Source organism: Puma concolor, chromosome C2 (genome assembly GCF_028749965.1).
Source record: "Puma concolor isolate L17-30 chromosome C2, mPumCon1.1.hap2, whole genome shotgun sequence".
NCBI lineage: Eukaryota > Metazoa > Chordata > Mammalia > Carnivora > Felidae > Puma > Puma concolor.
In genome coordinates, this window is record NC_141675.1 from 76,196,362 (window position 1) to 76,217,445 (window position 21,084).

Sequence of the window (21,084 nt, forward strand, 5' to 3'; positions counted from 1 at the left end):
ATGAGAGTGATAGTCAATAAAACAGCAAATCATGGGCCCCAAGCTTAACTCAGATAGGTTCAAATGTTTCTCCAGAGGCCTTTGCATTCTTACCTGATCCGGTCCGCCCCACAATGCCAATCTTCTCCTTAGGTTTGATGGTGAAGGACACTTTCTTCAGAACCAGAGGGAGATTTTCTTGGTACCTCATCTCTGCATTCTCAAAGGTCACCTCTCCTTCCTGGGGCCAATCAGGGGAGGGAGCCTTGTTCTTAATTCTGGCAGGTGCTTCCAAAGAGAGAGTCTGGGGAGACAGAAGGGGCTGGATCAGACTGACCAGATTCTGTGGGGGCTGAAAGGCCTTCAAAGAGAAGTAAAATCAGGACAACCATAGCAGCCACACAGAGGCAGCTGCTACCCAGTCCCCGCCCTATGAAAGGGAGCAAGGGCTTATTACCACTAAACCAGACAGCGCACAATGGCTACTAGCTTTTCACTTTTTTTTACAAACTGTTTTACAGTTTACAGTGGCTACTAAGCAGCATCTTGGGGAGGACAGCAGCTCTCAAACAGTTTTCTGTCTTACGGAATTTCTCCACAAAACCACCTTGGAGGTTAATGGTGGGGCATGAGACCTTTCACTGGCTCTTCACACACAGCCGTTTTGATAGGAATTCTTCGAAAATATTCTACTTGAAACAAGATTCCACCATTTGAAAGCCAATGGCCTAAACCCAAAGGAAGGAAACTACCATTTACTAAATACTTGATCAGATCCCGGCATTCTGACGTATCGGTCACCCCAGGAGACATGGGCTGTAATCCCAGTTTGCCACCAATAGCTGTGTGACCTGGATATATCACTTCTTCACTCTAGGTCTTAGTTTCTCATCTATAAATCGTGAGGACTGGATTAAAGAATGGTGGAAATCCATTCAGCTTTAAAATGCTGTGTTCAATGTAACTGCTTGGGTGATTTTTGTTACCAACAGCCCCACCTTGTAATGTTTGAAAATTCTCTGGCAACTAGTCATGGAGCTTTATAGCCTCATAGGGAAGTGAAGGCCAAGGGCTGTGGTGCTCTGGGCAGCGGTAGGGGTGGGGGGTGCGGGTGGAGACTGAAGTCTCAAATTCCAAGCTGGAAGGACTCCATGCCGGCACAGGCATCCAGGTTGGGGACTGGCAGTGGAGTCAGTCCTCAGAAACGTGACTGGTTTGTGCAGGGTCCACTCTGGTATGGCTGACCATCACCCTGACCTCTCCAGCAAGAGACTCTCACCAACAGCAATATTAAATCAAACACTACACACCCGTATATACACCCACATATCCACAGACATGAGCACTGGGCAACGAGGCTAACAGATAAACATAAGGAACAGCTATTAGCAGATATATTAGATGGTTATCTGCCATTCTGAGAATAACAGTTTGTAAGCTTAAGAAGTATCCTACAATTAATGAGGCTCATTGTCAAAACAATTCAGTGACGCATGTGTGCTGGAAAATGCAGTTTACATAATATACTAGTTCTCAATGGAAAGGGTAGTTTTTTAACACTATGCTTGTAGGTCAATTATTGGGAAGTTGGGATATATTCTTCCCATGTAAACAATGATAAAGTCTCTGAGCAGTTCACAAAATAGGTAACTCCTGAGAACTGAGTTAAATTTGCGAATCCTAACTACTCATGATTCTGCTTCTCTCTATAGGAAACTGCTTTCAGAGCTCCAGCTAGGACACCAGCAAGAGGCTGTCTCCTGGCAGCACTGCAGGGAAGGTGGGAAGAACTAGATCATCTCAGCATCCACTAAATTAACTGGTTTCTAAACTATGAGTGCAGTTTAGAATTAACTAGGGGGCTTCTAAAACTTCAGAAGCTGGGGTCTCACCCCAGACCTACTGCATCGGAATCTCCAGAGATGAGGCCCACATCTGTCTCTGCCTAAAGCTCAGTCGGGGACACCGATGGCCTTCCCTGGTTAAGAGCAAGTGAACTAGGCTAAGATTTAAAACAATACGTGGTTTCAAACAGGGTAAAGAAAACGTTACAGTAGTCAGCTTAACCGAACTAACAAAATTCTGAACATTTTAGAAGTTAGCTGATGAACCTACGTTCTCAGACACAATTCACAAAAGTATTTAGAAACTCTTAAGCTATTCTCTTCTCCATTCCACACATGCTGAAGAGTCCTCCCTGTGGAATAAGGCAGAGAAAACAAGCATCCTCCCTGCACATCCAGCTGAGGCAGTAAAAGGGCAAAAGGACCCCATGAAGGGTCACATCACAGTAAAAGGACTTCTCAGCCTGACCTTGATGTAGTGGTTGATTCTCTCCACTGAGGTGAAGCGGGCTTCTGTCTCAGATGCCAGTCTGACGGTAAACTGGAACAGCCCCGTTAGCTGATAATGGAAAGCAAAAGCCAAGGGAGAATTCATTATGAATACATGTCAGGCCAACAATAGAAAACCTGTTCCATCTAGGGGATTAGAGCTCAATATACGAACTAACTGGGCACCTGCAGCAGCTAGTTTTAGGGACTGAGTCATTCTCTAAACATGTAACACAATGCCTATTATCCTCCAATCAACTGCAATTCTCAGTGAATGTAGGTGGCATTGTGGTACTGCACGCACTGACTTTCCTGTATCCAAAGGATTTCCATCCATCTTTACATTTCCAGTACACGTATCTGCAGCTGAGTAACTTCTGGACTTCATACTTGCACCTACACCTGCTCTGGCAGTCCTCTCCTCCTGAGAGGAATGAGTGAGAATGCAGAGCCCCTGTGTACCTCAGACTGAGGACCCTCAAACACAGCACATATAACACATATTCTTCCCCACCCAATAATCAAGTAAGTCTGCATAACACGGACAGATGTCTTTGGGAATCTGTGAAGATACATATGTCCTCTTGGTTTTCTTTTGCTACTTATTTATTTTGATCTTTCCCATAGGGAAAAATGTCAAACAGATACAGGAGTAAAAAGGGAAGTATAATGAACTCCCATGTACTTAAAAAACTGTCAACTTACAGGCAATATTGTATCATTTATACCACGCAACCCATCTGTATTATTTGAAAGCAAATTCCAGACATCCTATCATTTTATCCATAAATACTTTAGCTTACATCTCTCTAACATATAAAGACTCTTTTAAAAACACAATACCATTGTCCAACACCATGATGACACCTTAACAGCTTCAAATACTTAGTGCCCAAGTTCCCAATTGTTCTTTGAGCTTTTTAAAGACCTTAGACTACCCCTAGGGGCCAGGTCTCCACGTGTAACAGTACTGGGAAAATCAGGGGCCTGAAAATAAAATGCATATAAGAAGCATACTGAGGACACAGTATTTTTTAGAAGACCAGGAAAAGGCCAGAGATGGGAGGGTGGTGAACGTAGAAACCTACAATTAACAAACTATTTTCAAAATCATGTTTATTTATGAAGAAACAGCACCTATTTCTTAAACACATGCAACAGACTTAAATTTCTTTGTTCCTATATAGCACTTGGATCTCTCTCCCATTCTCCCTGCCCAACCAAGCCTAGGTTGTTACTAACAAAGAGATGGACAGAAGCTCTAAGAGTCAAAGGCTTAGGGAGAGCCCCCTACCATGCCTCTTCTAGGGCAACACAGGACTCAAGTGAGGAGAGGTAATGCTCCACCCCAGAGACTGACCTGGACAGCATAAGAGATGGCAAGACCCGAGTAGGCAGGGGGAATCTGCCCATGCATGAGAACAATCATCAGCCCAGTGGTGGTGATCAAGGCAATGCTGATCAGGTCCAGCCGCACAGCCAGCCACCGCATTGCACACGTGAACAAGAAGAAAGGACCTTGGTTGTTATCCAGTAGCTCCTGGTACCTGTGAGAGAGACAGAACACCTAATAGGCCAACAAAGCACCACACAGTCCTGGGGAGGGGTGATGTCAGAGTTCTGGTGGATTATGGATGGAGGGCTAACTTTTAAGTACTTCCTGTGTGTCACCAGGAAAATGCTATGGAAACCTAAGGACTGCAGAGTATTCCAGGCTCCATACACAGGACAACTTGTGGTTTTCCAGTTTTACTCCTTCAGAGAAACATACTAAATTTGTTAGGGAAAAATATCTACGTTAACGGCACAAGGAATGCACGGGGAAAAGAGACCAAATAAAGAGGCTGGTTAAGCTTTAGCAAAATGTCTTAGGTCAGGGGTCATTTCCTCAAAGAAAGAGAGGTTACACAGGCAAACTGCAGAAATGCCCTAGGGCCTGGAAAAATAAACTCACAGAGTGAATATAGTAAAATGGAAAATGTCTGCTGGGGCACTGATGTTGGGCAAAACAGTGCTTGTTTCCCAAGGCCGCAGAGCACAGAACCAGGAACTAAACCACAGCAAAAAAAAGACCTGGACAACCTTTGCCACTGAAGGAGCGAGACACTACTGAACCTGGGGTCCTAGAGAGCAGATCAGACACCATCCAAAGGCTTGCGTGTCACATACAACTACAACTTCAGAGCAGGGAGTCTTGCCAGGCAAATGTGCTTTGTTTAAAAAAAAAAAAAATCTCTTTTCTTCTTTATATATTTGGAGAAAATCTAGAAAATGTAGTAAAGAAGAAAACACAGTATTCTCACCACTCTGTTAAAACCAGGGTTAATATTCTGCCATATCTTCTCTCAGTACTTTTTCTAATACACTTAAATTTATGTGTGTGTGTGTGTGTGTGTGTGTGTGTGTGTATACACATACAGTGTATTTTACTGTTTTTCTCTTAAAGTTAGGATTATTTTTCTGAGTTGTTTAACCTAGACTTTCCGTTCTAGATTTTCTTTTAATTAATTACCTAATTTTTGGAGTAGACAAGATATGCACAGAAGATTTAGAAGGCATAAAAAAGTTTTTTTTTTAATGTTTATTTTTGAGAGAGAAAGAGAGAGAGAGCACAAGCAGGGGAGGGAGGGACAGAGGGGGAGACAGAAAATCTGAAGTAGGGTCCAGGCTCTGAGCTGTCAGCACAGAGCCCGACGCAGGGCCTAAATTCTTGAACTGTGAGATCATGACCTGAGCCGAAGTGGGACACTTAATCAACTAATTCACCCAGGAGCCCTGGCATAAAAAGTTTTACCATGAAAAGTCAGTCTTTCTCCTGCCCATCCTCCAGCTACTCAGTTCCCCTTTCCAGTGGCAGCTAGTAGTTCCTCGTGCACCCTTTCAAGGATATTCTAAATGTCATCTATATAAACATATACTTAAAAGGGAGCATACCATGCACACTCATCTGTATCTTGCTCTTTCACTAGTGTATTTTATTCATTTTTTAATGTTTATTTTTGAGACAGAGAGACAAACAGAATGTGAGTGGGGGAGGGCAGAGAGACAGAGGGAAACACAGAATCTGAAGCAGGCTCCAGACTCTGAGCTTTCAGCACAGAGCCCAATGCGGGGCTCGAACTCACAAACATGAGATCATGACCTGAGCCTAAGTTGGATGCTTAACCAACTGACCCACCCAGGCGCTCCTCACTAATGTATTTTAGAGATCATTCCATATTAGTACCTATAGTACTGTCTCATTCTTCTTAAGGGCCACAGAGTATTCTATATGGGTATACCATAGGTTGCTTGGTACAGTACCATACATATATTCTATATGGGTATACCATAGCTTGATGCTACAGTACCATCAGTTCTGTACTGAAGGACATTTGAGTTAGTTCCAATCTCTTGTTAATACAAAGCTCGAGGGGCGCCTGGGTGGTGCAGTCGGTTAAGCGTCCGACTTCAGCCAGGTCACGATCTCGCGGTCCGTGAGTTCGAGCCCCGCGTCGGGCTCTGGGCTGATGGCTCAGAGCCTGGAGCCTGTTTCCGATTCTGTGTCTCCCTCTCTCTCTGCCCCTCCCCCGTTCATGCTCTGTCTCTCTCTGTCCCAAAAATAAATAAACGTTGAAAAAAAAAAATTAAAAAAAAAAAATACAAAGCTCGAAAATGACTATCTATGTACATGAATTTCTCATATAAACAATCTTCAGCAGCTAAAATAAAAATGTCAGTCTAATGTCAATGTTCATCTTCTATTGTTTCAAAAAAAAAAAGAAAAGAAAAGAAAAAAGGAAAACTCCTTTATATATAGCCATTTAGAGTCCAAAGCCAACAGACTCCAAAACCTGTATTTTGCCTTCTCATTTGCTTAGAAAGGAGTTCCAGCAAGTGAGTGAATGAATTTTAATCAGAGACCATTAGATCACTAATACTTTTTTTGTAATGAGCTTTACAATCCCCAACTCTGGCCCTGAAAGGCTTCTTGGACTTATTAAATACTGGTGTGCTGACCCCCCCTTTGAGCCCTCTGGCCACCATCAGCACTAACCTGTGCAGAAATTCCTGCCCTTTGTTGTAGGCATGGATGGTGGCAAGGCCCTGTATGCTGGATGTGATGTGGGAGAGGAAAGGTGACTGTGTGATATTGTCCAGACGCTTCAGCTCTCGAATCAGCACCCTGGAGAGAGAATGAGTTCCATGTCAGAGTGGTAGACCAGCAACTCTGGCTTCATGCTGGAAGATGTAAACACTTCTTGTTTACCTGGAGACAATGTGCAGAACTGAAAAGAGGATGAAGAGGGGCCCCACCGCCACCAGGAACCATGGGAAAACTCCAGCAATCATTCCAACACAGAAGAACACCAGGATGACATTTTGGATGAACATCTCAGCCTGGAAGGGCAGGCGGACATCAACTGCGGAAATCATAAAGGAACAGGGAAAATGAGACCAAAAATTTTAAAAAAACACAAAAAGATTCCACAAATTTTCTGTCTGAAATTTGTGTGTTGTCTTTTAAATCAAAGAAAAATCTAGAAACCTGGTTGCTCTAATTTTTCTTGTCCCAGGAAATTCTAAGTGATCTTTCTTTCCCCAGTCCCTCTTTTGGGTTTACCATGCCACCCAATCACTTTAAACATTTTTTCCCTTTACAAAATAAATATGCTTGTTGCAAAATATTTAGAAAATAAATATTCAAGAAGGAAAATAAAAATGATCTTTTTCTTACCAGTACCAATAAACTGCTGCTAACATTTAAGAAATTTTTCATTATGAAAAAATTTAAATGTACACAAAAATCAAAGGAATATAGAACCTTCAACAGTTAACAACATTTTCTTCATCTCCTTTTAGTTATATCCTCTCCCAACTTTTTCTGTTTTTTTGTTTTGTTTTTTTGTTTTTGGCTGGAGTATTTCATAAAAATCCCAGACATGTTGATATCACTGATTTTTTTCTTTCCATCTTTTCTCCGTGTGTGTGTGTGTGTGTGTGTGTGTGTGTGTGTGTGTGTGTAGAAGAAATGGGATCGTGTCATGCATCAGTTCTGTATATTAGTGATGGTTCTGATCCCTTGTTACTTCTGGTCATAGCTTTACATTGGCTTATCAACATCTGAAACATGTCCTTGGAGGCAACACAGGGTGACAGTTAAAAGCATTAGCTCTAGGGTGAAGAGATCTGGGCTCAATTCCCAGTTTTGTTATCTAATAGCTGTGTAATCTTGGGCAAGTTGTTTAACCTTTCTAGACAATAGCTTTCCCATATAGTCAGTGGATGAAGCAATACCCACCCCCCTAGGGCTACTCTGAAGATGAGGATAATCCATCTAAAACATTCAGTACATTGCTGGTTACACAGTAAGCCATCAATAAATATCAGGTGCCACTACTATTATTCTGGGCTATAAGAAGTATTTAAGCTCTGGTGCTGGCACAGCCCATGTGACATCCAGAAAACCTGCCAGAGGTTGTAGGTGTCCAGGAACCAACACACTGCCCTCAAAGTAAACATGTTTTGGAATCTCAGATGCTCCCATCCAAAGCATTTATGCCAACTGAATCCTTAGAACTTATTTTCAGGTTTAATGAGATCAAATGAGAAGTTAGATGGCAGGTAAGAAATCAGATGGGTCCTTAGCCTAAGTACAAGTTGCAATCTGGAGAAAATGCCAAAACTAACATGTTCCTGGTGTGGACACCAGCACACCTGGTGAGAGCCCCTGTGCTCTCAGAATCTAAGGCTGGATAGATGTGCACACCTGGTGAGCATCTAGAAGGCTGGAGAGCACAGGGAGCTGCAGCTTGGGCTCCAGAGCATAAAAGAAGAAGCAAGAAATACCTTCATCCATGTCTTTGGAAAACCTGTTGAGAATCCTCCCTGTGGGGGTGGTGTCAAAAAATTTCATAGGGCTTCGAAGGATCCTTCGGAAAAGTTCATCATGGAGCCGGGAAGAGGCTCGCAGTGTGCCCTAAAGAGCAGAGGACAAAGTGATCATGGCTCAGAGACCCAGGGACTCAGGCAGACTCAGTTCCTATTTATCCAGGTCACAACTCCACAGGACATCCACTCCCAAAGCTGGAGAAGGGCAAATGGTCATGGAGGAAAGAGGTGGGTACTAAGAAAAGGCTGGGGCTAATGGGATACAGGTCATTTCAGCTAGGGCCATCTTGCTTCAGAGATGCTCCCCTGCTCAGAATTGACCTGAGAGAAGCCATGCCAAAGTCTGACCACGGAGTTACCAGGGAGAGCATGAGCAGAAGTCACCACTGCATACCTTGACAAAGACAACTCCTCGAATGGCTTTCAGGATCAGCATGACTGCCATGGAGAGGGCGTAGATGCTGGCATAGTACTGCATGAGAGGATTGTCCTTCATGCTGCTGCTCATAGAGGTCTTGTTCCCTTGTGTCACTGTGGTGTTCTGTTTGGAGGCAAGGCTGTGTGAGGCAAGACTCCTATGGACAGCAAAGAACTCCTACTCAGGGCCATTCTCAGTTCAAGGGAAGGTGCAGAATAATGACCATGGGATCTGGTTGTGGCAAACACAGGCAGGCTTTGGCCCCCACTTCTCTCTTTTCTAAATGAGGGCAGACAGCTTTCAGGTGCCCTATTGCTGCATGAGCTGGTTAGGGAGCAACTATCTTGTGAGGTTACATTAGGGACTCGTCTTTTTTATCCTGGGTAATCCTTGTTTATTGGTTCTTTCAATCAAAAACTGAGCAGTTTCCCCAAGAACACCCAGAGAATACAAAGAAATGGCCACATTATTAGACATATAATTTTTCCATTAATGAGTAACCTTACCCCACTTCCTTGCTTGATCCAGTAACTCAACCACCAATTGCTGAAAGCTGTGCTGCCCACATTCAGCATGAAAAGGGATATAATGACTAGGAATGCCAAGGGGCCCCCAGCAGCCTGGATGTAGACACCATATACTGACCAGGGCACTGAACCCTGCCCCTTTTCTTCCAGTTGCACCAGCTGCCCTAAGTAGGAAAAAAAAAACCAACAAAAAAAACACCATAAACTCAGCAGAAAAAGGCTACTTTTCTAAAACTGAGTCACCTATAGAAGAGCAAAATCAAAGAAAACCAATAGTTTCACATAGCTCTAGATCAGAATTATTTCCTCCTTATTAGAATATTATTCCCTTTAACATTTACTAAGCACCTATTATCAACCGGGCCCCAGATGAGTCCCTGGAGCAGTAAAGAGGATTAAGACTATGTCCCTGCCCTTAAAATCTGGCTGAGGATCCTTCCACAGCCTGGTAGGACAGACGGATAAAACAAGCACATAATTATAATAAAATGTGCTAAATGCCATGTTAGAGACATATGCAGGGCAACATGGGAACATCCAGGTGTACCTAAACTATTTGGGGGAACTGTTTCAGGGAAGACTTTCTGTATGGTCTCAAAAGGTATGCCAGGTTTGACCAGGTGGGGAAAAGATGGGCACTGGCCCAGAGGCGGGAAAATAGCACAACCAAATCAGCCAAATCAGCAAGGCTAGAATATTAAGTGCAGCTAAGAGTAGCAGGAGATAAGGTTGATTAGTAGGGAGGCCGAGGTCAGAGGATAAAGGCATTTGAACTTCATCCCTCAGATAAGAATTTCTCCCAGCAGGGCACCTGGGTGGCTCAGTCGGTTAAGCATCCCTGCATCCGGCTCTGTGCTGATAGTTCAGAGCTTGGAGCCTGTTTCAGATTCTGTGTCTCCCTCTCTCTCTTCCCCTCCCCCATTTGTACTCTATATCTGTCTCTCAAAAATAAACATAAAAAAAAAAAAAAAAAGAATTTCTCCAGGTGCCTGGGTGGCTTAGTCAATTAAGTGACCAACTTCAGCTCAGGTCATGATCTCTCAGTCTGTGAGTTCAAGCCCCGTGTCGGGCTCTGTGCTGACAGCTCAGAGCCTGGAGCCTGCTTTGGATTCTGTGTCTCCCTCTGTCTCTGCCCCTCCCCCACTCACACTCTGTTTCTGTCTCTCAAAAATGAATAAACGTTAAAAAAAAAACCAAAAACTTCTCAAGAGAATGGGCTACAGGTGTGTGGAGATTTGACTCCTGCCCAGGCTATGGATGGCCAGATCAGCCGCCTCAGGCAGCAAGCAACCTCATCCTGTTGTCCCTACGTGTTTTCTACGAGTGCCCTATCAGGACAAGGATTAGGAAACACTGCTTTGAAATGGGAGGCTCCTGAAAAGACTTCCTGAGGGAAAGTGAGTTAGTTGGTCTCCTGTTTTTAACTAGATCTCTCAGCTGTCTGTATGGAGGACAGATTTAAAAGGAAGTAGCTATAATACTCTAGGTACAAGATGATAAAGGCCAGAACTAGGGCCGTGGCAATGGGGATGGAGTTTCAGGAGGTAAATTCATTCAGACATGGTGATTGGGTGAGGAGGAGAGAAAAGTTCAAGGGTCTCTCCTAGCGGCTCCCAGGGATCAGGTGACTGATGCTGGTGCACTAACACAGAGAAACAGCTCTACAAAAAGCCAGCGCCTCTATATCATGGTCAATGTTTAATTATCTTGGAGCAAGCCTCGTGTGCCTGGAGTACTTGAAGAGTTATGAGTAACCAGGTCAGGGGCTCTGCAGATGAGAACAAATGTTCCCTAAGGGTATTCTGGGTTTTTTTTAATACTGCCTATGGCAGGAACCAACAGATGACTCAGGCTTCTGTGCTATGTTTGCTTCCTGTGTAGAGGTATCTTACTTAAACCACACCCCAATTCAAAGTCTCATACATGGTTTATGAAAAGGAAGAAAAGCTCCAGAGTGTACTAAATCAGGGTGGTTAACTCACACTGAACATCCACAGCTTTAAGAACAAGGAAGTGAAAACGGGCCAGGGCCAAAGCACAAGCAAACCCAGGGACGGTCCTGGATTCAGAACACTAGGTAACATGATGACACAACAAAACCAGAGCTTTAAAACAGACACATTCCTTTCTTTCCTTTCTTTTTGGTAAACTGATATGCAGCTTGAAATTCACAAAGGTGAAAGAAAAGACCTAAGGTATTGTAAATAGCTTTCCTAACTCTCAATGTTTGTTTTACTGCTAAGATAAAGGATTTAAAAAACAAACAAACAAAACAAGACTCCCCAGGACTTGTTTCCCCAGGACTCCCCCTGGGGAAAGTGCAACAGGAAAAACCTGCTCTATAAACTCTTCACCACAGCCCAGCTGCAGCCTTGTCGGAAAAAGCCAGGAGTGTATCATCCTAACGAGGGAGCTACTGAGGATACAGGCACTGCTGGCGCTGGAACATCTCTGCCTAGACTGGAACTGACTTGTAAAGAGCAGAGGTGAATCGCAGGAGGAAGGGTGTATCTCTAGCCATTATTCCATTTTTCCTCACTCAAGATGACTCAGCTGATTGTTGACACCTGACCCACACTGCAGAGAGAGGAGGCAGAGGATTAAAGGTCCTTCTTACTGCTTTGGTCTGTTTAAGCAAACAGAGGGTGCACCTCATGATCTCCCAATATTCTGTAAGACTTTGTTATTCCAGAGGTAAAAGGCCAGAGACTCTAGAACACACAATGCTGTCAAACATTATGAATCACTACTTGGCATAAAGTTTCTAATAAACTTTAGTGACAAATCTAAGAGGTCAGAAAAGGTCATTACCTTCCTCTGGCTTCGCTGCTTTCTCCTTCTTTACTGATCCTGTTTTAGGACCCTTGTCTTGTGATTTCTTCTGTGAACCGCTGGTTTCTTTTTTTGAATTAATCTAATTAAAAAAAAAAAGTGTCTCCAGTTACAAGGCAGCCATTCAGACAAAGGTCCATAGGACATACTCGAGAATTCATCTGGCAATCTGCTGCTACTCTTGAGAAGAAATACATCAAAACCTCTCAAAAGGGCCACCTATTCTCATTTCTTGTGCTTCCTCCACTCCTTCAATCTTTGAGATCTGGGTTCCTACCCTTGTCATTCCATTGACATTGCTCTCCCCAATGTTCTCAGCCACTCCAACTTGCCCAAAGTATTAGGGCTGGGGTCATTTCCATTCCTCTCACCTCTTATCTCCACATTACTAAATCAAATCATAGATCTGATCATTTCCCACTGCTACTACAGGATAAAATCAAACTTCTCAGCCTGATTTTGCAAAACCTCCATATTCTCGCCCCAGCCTAACTCTACATGTTTCTCTCCCATTCCCATGGCTTCTACTCTACAGCCACATTGGATTTCATACCATTCCTCACACCACACTGCCATTCTCTACTTCTGGACCTTTGTCCACAAGGGTTCTTCACTTGGAATGCCTCTCCCCTCATCCCAACTCAGTTAGTGGTTCCCATTCAGAGGGATTCAAATCTTATATCCTCCCTGAGGCAATTTAGACTCCTCCAGAAGAGAGCTTACCCCTCCCCTGTTCTCCCAGGCACTTGTTCTCCCAGGCATGCTGCCGTAGATGTGACCTGGTATTACAGTTCCCTGTAAGAGCATAAGAGCATTGATCTTTCCTAGGAGAATGTGAGTCCCTCAGGGATGGAGAGGATGTTGGACTCATGGTGATAACCAACGTTCACAGGGCCGAGCCCTAAGCACTGCCCATAATAGGGCACAAATGGACTTAATATAAACACTCATCAGGGGCACCTGGGTGGCTCAGTGGGTTAAGCGTCTGACTCTTGGTTTTGGCTCAGGTCATGATCTCATGGCTCATGAGCTCGAGCCCCCATTGGGCTCCTCACATCAGGCTCCATGCTGGCAGTGTGGGGCCTGCTTAGGAATCCCTCTCTCTCTGCACCTCCCCTGCTTGTGTGTATGCTCTCTCTCTCTCTCTCTCTCTCTGAAAATAATAAACTTGAAGAGAAAAAAAGAAAAAAAAAAAAGATGAGGAAACCAAAGCTCAGGAAAGTTAAGTGACATATTAGAAGTATGTTCTCTCTGCTGCAATACACTGACTCTCAAAATTCTTTTATTCCTCAGACATTTCCTATTTTAACTTTTCTCCCTCTCATTTTCCCCTCCATGTCTACAGTGAGGAGGAAAACTTCTGAAGAGTCTAAAGTACCCTAAGACTCATAAGGAGAGATCATAAAATCCAAATCTGGATTCTGGCATCTCTATAGAAGTTCCTGGTGACACTCTGAAATGCTTGAGTTATCCCCAGAGGCCTAAAATACATTGGTCACGGGGCGCCTGGGTGGCGCAGTCGGTTAAGCGTCCGACTTCAGCCAGGTCACGATCTCGCGGTCCGTGAGTTCGAGCCCCGCGTCGGGCTCTGGGCTGGTGGCTCAGAGCCTGGAGCCTGTTTCTGATTCTGTGTCTCCCTCTCTCTCTGCCCCTCCCCCGTTCATGCTCTGTCTCTCTCTGTCCCAAAAATAAATAAACGTTGAAAAAAAAAATTTAAAAAAAAAAAAAAATAAAATAAAATAAAATAAAATACATTGGTCACGAACAATTAGTTGTTCTGTATCTGAAATCAAAGAGGATGACACCCAAAGACTGAAATAGGACTCCCAGAAAAGGCCCTAATAACTCTGCTTTTATCATGCATAGACATCAAAATGGTAGCTAAGAAGTTGCTTTTAGGCTAGCCTGAGTGCACCCCCAGGACCCAAGGTGACCACAGAATAAGGAGTTCAATATAAGAGCAGGTTGGTAAGAAGGAAAAACAACATCTTTGGTGTTTGCCTAACTTGGAGCCCGGAGTAAAGCCATGGAAAGCCGCCATCTTTCTGTGCTGCCACAGGAGGTAGGGTAGCGAGGCAGAAACAGCACCGTGGAGTCAAATCACCCCCTTGTTAGTGAGCTGCTTAACTTTTCAGATCTTCCATTCCCTCAGCTGTAAAAGTGGGGGATAATCCCCTTTTGCCACAGAGTTCTATTAAAATGACTAAATGGGATGACATCTATAATGTGTCTAATCCAGTAATTGGGACACAGTAGGTGTGAGTTAGTGAGTGCCAAGTCAGCAGTCAAAGCACCACGGATCATTTTCAAATGTATGCAATATTTAATTTCTCTTCCCTCACTCCTTATTCTCTCTTGTTTATTTAAAAAGGAGCTCCATAATGCTTCAATCAGGATCGGTCGCGTTTATGAAGCTAAGTTATGACTGAACAACACTGAGCCCATATATCCATCTCCCTGTCATTGCCTTATTAATAAGTTCTCAGTGGCAGAAGACACTGGCTCACCAGCCACATAATCCTGCTCTTCTAGAGTAGAAACAGTATGTGAACCAGCACAGCAGTCTGGTCACCAGAAAATAGGGCCCCTTCCAATAAGACAGACACTGAGTTCAGCTGAGATCTCTCCATCAATCACTATGGTCGTGTCTCCCTTGCTAGAAAAGAGGAGGCACACACAAACACCATGAGAATCTTACCTCAACTGGGGGTGTCTCTCCCAGCAACAGGTTATTAAAAATGGTAGCATAATCACCATTTAAATTCATCAGCTCCTCATGGGTGCCTCTTTCTGTAATACAGCCCTCTTTCATGAAGATCACTTCATCACAATCAGCCAGGTACTGGGGACAAAGGCAGGGACAACACAGTGTTGCTGAGATTTGTGCAAATACATTCAATACCTATACCTTAGTTCAGAGGTTCTTAGCTGGAGGCAATGGAGCCTCTCAGGGGACATCTGGCAATATCTGGAAACCTTTCTGGTTGCCACAACTCGGGGCAGGGTACTGCTGTTATCTAGTGGATAGAGGCCAGGAGCTCTCTGGGCCCAAATGTCAATAGTACCAAGAGCGAGAGAACCCTTGCTTTAGTTTATTGTGGCTTGTGATGTAGTTCAAAAAACATCTCCCATTTTTGGCATAAATCTGCTGATGGAGCCACATAAGCCTTGCATTAAACTTCACACCCTTTTGTTGCACTCAGAAGTGCATACAATTACAGACTTTCTGTTGCAGAATGGGGGATTAGCCCCCTAAACTTGACGACATATGCAAAGCAGATGGCAACATCCTGGAGCTGCTCTCCAAAGTGGCTGCTTGTCTTGGAATGACAGAGGGAGAAGAGCTTGTTTTCCTTAAACAGTTCCCACTTGCATACAGATATTAACACAAGCTTTCCAAACTATCTCATACCCAAACTCCAGTTTTAGCCTACTCCTCTTAGCCCTTTTACTTACTGATTTACATGCAAAAGCTAACATGCTCCAAGGATCTCTAATTCAGATGGCCATCTGGTACACCAGTACAATGAGTTTTATTGGTACATTGGGCCAGGAGCTATTTGCTGAGGAAATAACCACTGATGACTCCAGGAACCTCTAAGGAGTCCCGTGAAGGTACCTGGACCAGGCCCACCTCCCTGTTTCTGATTTTCCAAGCCAAGGTGGGCAGCCTGAGGAAGAATGCTCCATACCTGTAACTGGTGGGTAACAAACAGAACTGTCTTAGACTTTAAGTGCTTCTGGATAGCACTGTTGAAGATGTGGTTGCCCACGTGGGCATCTAAGGCACTGAGGGGATCATCCAGGATGTAGATGTCCCGGTCACTATACAAGGCCCGGGCAAGGCTGATCCTTTGGCGCTGTCCACCACTCAGGTTCGCTCCTCGCTCGCCAATCTACAGGAGTCCAGAAAGCATAGTGAAACCTCCAGTTCAAGTCCAGTACCTTACTAAGTGATCACCCCAGTCACTGCTCCTCTGTTCCATCCATACCAGCTGCTTCTACTGAATTCCCCACCTGGATGAACTGTAACTCTTGATCCTCCAGGCCCCACACCAGAACCGGGGAAGCCAGCCCAGAGGAAGACAACTCTTCCTCTCCCATAACCAGCTGGTTACTACTCAACCTTACTACCTCTGGCTTTACACTCCCCCTTGACATACCATCCCAATCCATTATCTATGGGCAGAAAGATCTTATCAAAACACAAAGCTGACCATGCCCCACTCTCGCTTAAAACTCCCTTTCAAGGGGCGCCTGGGTGACTCGGTCAGTTAAGTGTCAGACTTCAGCTCAGGTCATGATCTCACAGTCTGTGGGTTCAGGCCCCGTGTTGGGCTCTGTGCTGACAGCCAGAGCCTGGAGACTACCTCAAATTCTGTGTCTCCCTCTCTCTCTACTCCTCCCCTGCTCACTCTCTGTCTCTGTCTCTCTCTCACTAAAATAAATAAACATTAAGGGGGGGCGCCTGGGTGGCGCAGTCGGTTAAGCATCCGACTTCAGCCAGGTCACGTCACGATCTCGCGGTCCGTGAGTTCGAGCCCCGCATCGGGCTCTGGGCTGATGGCTCAGAGCCTGGAGCCTGTTTCCGATTCTGTGTCTCCCTCTCTTTCTGCCCCTCCCCCGTTCATGCTCTGTCTCTCTCTGTCCCAAAAATGAATAAACGTTGAAAAAATAAATAAATAAATAAATAAATAAACATTAAAAGAAAAGAAAAACCTCTTTTTCAAGAGCCCTAAGAAATAAAATCTAAACAAACATGTCACAGAAGGCAGGCCCTTTGCCACCTGGCTCCACCGCCAACCCTCTCTTCTACTCTCTGGGATCTAAGCCATTTTAAATTGCGTGTGTATCTGAACCCTCACGACTACTGTCATGCCTTTTCTGTTACCATATCTGCTCAGTTCTGACATCCTCTCCTCTGTGAAACATCTCCCACCCTCTTCTCTACTACTACCCAAAAAGGGGGTGACTTTTTTCTTTTTTTAATTAAAAAAAATTTTTTTAAGTTTTGAAAGGGGACTCTTTCATCAGCTTATTTTGTGCCTATTCAAGTATCTCATCCTCCCAGCTATAAACTTTTTGAGGGTATAGATCATTCTCCTATTGCTTTAATTCCCCAGTGCCCAGCCGTTTCTGTCTATGTAGCTGGCACATGAACACGTGAATAAATCAATTGTCAAATGGTAACTGGCTCTGTACTTAAAAAACCATTCATTGAATTCAGAGGTTTCAAATTTGAGCATGTATCAGATCACCTGCAGGGCTTGTTAAAACAGATGGTTGGACCCTGCGCCTATGATTCAGTAGGCGTGGGGTGAGGTGTAAGAATCTGCATTGCTAACAAGTTCCCAGTAACACTGCTGCTGCTGATCCACTATGAATCTGGGAACTAAGATTTGAGTACCAGTGAACTAAAGAAACCATTCTGGTTTGAAGGATTTAACTCAAGTCAGATGAAAAAAAGTGCAGGCCCCAAAGACCTCCAGGGTAGGTCATGGGAGACAAATATCAACAGGGAAGGACACAAGCCAGTTCCAAAGACTCACCTCTGCAAACTGCTCCAGGGCAGAGAGCCAAAGAAAGAGGCCTTTGTGCTAAGGCCTCTTTCTTTCTAATTGAAAAGGGCTCTCTGCAGACTGTATATCAGTAAGGATATACAGGATTCTGGTTGGCAGAATGAAGTTCAGAGAAGCTCAACAAGCACATGCTTGACTTATGGTTTTTTAAATGAATAGTGTGGAAAACGAACTCTGAACCAACAATGGGATTTTGTTTAAAATTTGTATGACATACAGAATGGCTAAAATTAACAACCCAGGCAACAACAGATGTTAGCGAGGAAGCAGAGAAAGGGGAACCATTTTGGCACTGCTGGTGAGAACGGAAACTGGTGCAGCCACTCTGGAAAACAGGATGGAGGTTCCTCAAAAAATTGCACGATCCAGCAATTGCACTACTAGGTATTGATCCAAAAGATACAAAAATGCTGATTTGAAGGGGGCACATGCACCCCAATGTTTATAGCAGCACTACCCAGAATATGGAAAGAGCCCAAATGTCCATTGACTGATGAACAGGTAAAGAAGATGTATATATAATATACATATACAATGGAATACTACTCGGTGAACAAAAAGAATGAAATCTTGCCATTTGCAACAATGTGGATGGAACTAGAGGGTATTATGCTGAGCGAAATAAGTCAGAGAAAGATATCATATGATTTCACTCATAAGTGGAATTTGAGAAATGCAACATATGAACATAGGAGAAGGGAAGCAAAACTAAGATAAAAACAGAGAGGGAGATAAACCATACAGACTCTTAAATACAGAGAACTGAGGGTTGCTGGTGGGGTATTAGGTGGGGAGATGGGCTAAATGGGCGATGGGCATTAAGGAGGGCACTTGTGGGGATGAGCACTGGGTGTTATATGGAAGTGATGAATCACTAAATTCTACTCCTGAAACCATTATTACACTATATGTTAACTAACTTGGATTTAAATAAAAAATAAATAAATAAAATGATATGCAGATAGGGAAAAAATTCAAATGACATATAAAATATTTATACGTTTAAAACAAGTAGTGTTGATAACCCCGCCCTAAGGAACACATGCTTTCCTAACATAAAGTTTCAATGAAAGCAAAACTCCCTGTGTGGGTACTCCTGCATTTAAGATGCATTACCAGTAGATGGTTCTGGCACAGCCCCGCAACCCATCTTCCAGAATCCTCTCTGTTAAACACATTGCCCCAACAGGGGCAGAAGGCCTGTACCTCAGTCAGGTCACTGTTGGGAAGAATGGCCAGGTCAGGCCTCAGGCAGCAGCTGTTGAGCACAGAGTTGTATCTGAAGGACATAAAGAGACTAAGCATCAGGGACATGTTTGGAGTAGAGCCTGCTGCCTTGGGCTGCCTTGAGTCTCACACGGCCAAGATGGGAAAGCATGAGAGAAACCAAACATTCCTTGCCTTTCTTCATCAAATTCCTTCCCAAAGAGGATGTTGTCTCTCAGAGTGGCATTGAGGATCCAGGCCTGCTGGGCCACATAAGCGAAGGTTCCACTGACTGCAATGCTGCCCTCTAGAAGTGTCATCTAGGGAAACAGACACCATCCAATGGCATCATGATGCAAAAACACCACCCTAAGCCAACAGAACCCCCCACATTGCACAATGGAGTTCAAAGTTTTGGCAATCTTCCTGGATGCTTTTGGACCCAAATCCAGACCTCACCTTTGTTCCACAGAGAGAGCTACAGCAGCAAAGAAAATCAAAGTTCTCCTTGCTTATGTGTGATGGGAACCCAGCATAACCCATGACCTGAATGAACAAACACTTCATTCAGCAACCCATAAGCTACTCGATATCCTGTCTCCCTAACTGCAAACTGTTTTAACTAAGGGAAGCACTAGAGTGGAAGGTCCTTTCAGAATTCCCCTGGGGAGGATGCTGTAAGGATTTAGAGCTAGTCCCTGCCTCAAGACCGGGGCAGGCCAATTCATCTATAAAATTAATTACTCCAGGCTGTTGGCTAAACCAGCTGCTTCTGTAAAATGAGGACCAAAAGGAAAAAAATTTGTTAGACATGAACTAGTATTGCAGAGTATCCATATGATGAGGATGGACCCTCTCGTTCAACACGAAGGCACTGCATGAGGAGCCATGTGTTTCGAGTTGTGTTTTCACTCACAGTGATTGATATGATTTATCCATTTTATCCTCTTTCGGGGTTCCTTTTGGGACTGGCAGTAGACATCTGTCTTGAGTTAGGGATGTTATAGCTTGAAACAAAGGTTCATTAGCCAGCCTGCACATCGAAGCTTGTCCTCTCAAACACTGTTAGCAGACAGTGTATGGAGAGAGGTGCACCCACCACAGACCATAACAGTGGTATTAACTGCCCAGAAACTGGTAAGCATGCCGCTATGCACCCAAAGTGTTCCGAAACCCACGGAGGGTCTACCGCAGAAACTCCACACCCACACTGCAGACTGCCAACACAGAGTTCAACTCCAAAGAAGCCAGGGCCACCAGCTTTACCAGCCTCCCTGTCAAAGAGATCGCTGTCAGAGATTTGGTCTAAAAGCAAAGCCCCACTCTGCTTTCAACCTAACCACCACCCACTCAACACCACTGCCCCCTGCCCCCTTCATTTCCTCTGTGTCTCTCATCATTGACCCTTAAATCTGACCCCTAAGTTATCAGAACATCTAGGAGAGGTTTTGGCTTTTTACAAAGACCAAGGGCTGAGCCTAATCAGTAGAGTCTCATACAGCAGAGGGGTGAGAGGGTTGTCATTCCAGATGATGTGAACGCAGCCTTCCTCAGACCACACTAGGTACCACGGCTCTCAAAGAGAGCCACACTCTACCAACTGTGACAGTGACACTCAACAAGACAAAATATTCCATAATTGGACGCTACAAAACACTCTTCCTCAACTCCATCTCACATGAGTTTAATCTCCTCAATATGGATAAATGACTCATTGGACCTCATCCACCTGCGGGTCAGAATAAGCTCAAGTTTATCCTTATCTCAACCTTGTAAGTCAAGCTGATTCAATTCAAGATTAAAAGCAGGTGGAAGCACCTTGTGTTTTTTCCCTATTATTTGGTTTTAAAACACAGTAAAAGATAATTTGCCTTAGCTGGATGACCTTTGCCCCTGACAGCCCTGGGCTGGCCTCTCAGTAAACCATTAACTCTCTGCCCTGGGCTATGCTTGTGGGTCTGGAAGGCATAGCTCCTCAACTAGACCACCAGCTCCTTGAGGGCATAATTCTTTCCACAGTTAGGTTGAAAAAGGAGTGCGGCTTTGCTTCTAGATCAAATCCTGATATCAATCTCTCTGACAGGGAGCCCGGTAAGGCTGGTCCGCCCAGCTTCTTCAGCTTGTGGGCAGTATGGGGTTTGTTCACCTCTTATATCTGACATCTCCCAACACACCATCTGGCATCATATGCCACTTAATAAATACATGCCGAGTAAAAGAAGGCAGGAGAAATAGAGGACTCCAGCTAGACATCAACCAGTCATTCGTCAGGCGTGCACTGAGCCCGCTTCCAGATGCAACACTGTTAAGGGGTGGAAATGTGGGGGTGGGGGCAGGGG

At 44.3% G+C, this 21,084-nt stretch overlaps 1 protein-coding gene across 5 annotated transcripts in view; it reads right to left on the reverse strand.

Moving 5' to 3' along the window:
• ABCC5 (ATP binding cassette subfamily C member 5) overlaps nt 1–21,084 on the reverse strand; it is an 80,025-nt gene that overhangs the window by 17,064 nt on the left and 41,877 nt on the right. For all 5 annotated transcript variants that reach the window (XM_025914144.2, XM_086674850.1, XM_086674851.1 and 2 more), the window contains 13 exons: nt 18,941–19,065; nt 18,746–18,818; nt 15,653–15,856; nt 14,659–14,802; nt 11,940–12,042; nt 9,108–9,292; nt 8,578–8,724; nt 8,142–8,271; nt 6,562–6,715; nt 6,349–6,477; nt 3,673–3,859; nt 2,293–2,382; nt 94–283 (listed from right to left, as the gene is read on the reverse strand). In XM_025914144.2, the coding sequence (XP_025769929.1) occupies nt 94–283; nt 2,293–2,382; nt 3,673–3,859; nt 6,349–6,477; nt 6,562–6,715; nt 8,142–8,271; nt 8,578–8,724; nt 9,108–9,292; nt 11,940–12,042; nt 14,659–14,802; nt 15,653–15,856; nt 18,746–18,818; nt 18,941–19,065 (1,861 nt within the window). The remainder of the gene's footprint in view (nt 1–93; nt 284–2,292; nt 2,383–3,672; nt 3,860–6,348; nt 6,478–6,561; nt 6,716–8,141; nt 8,272–8,577; nt 8,725–9,107; nt 9,293–11,939; nt 12,043–14,658; nt 14,803–15,652; nt 15,857–18,745; nt 18,819–18,940; nt 19,066–21,084) is intronic.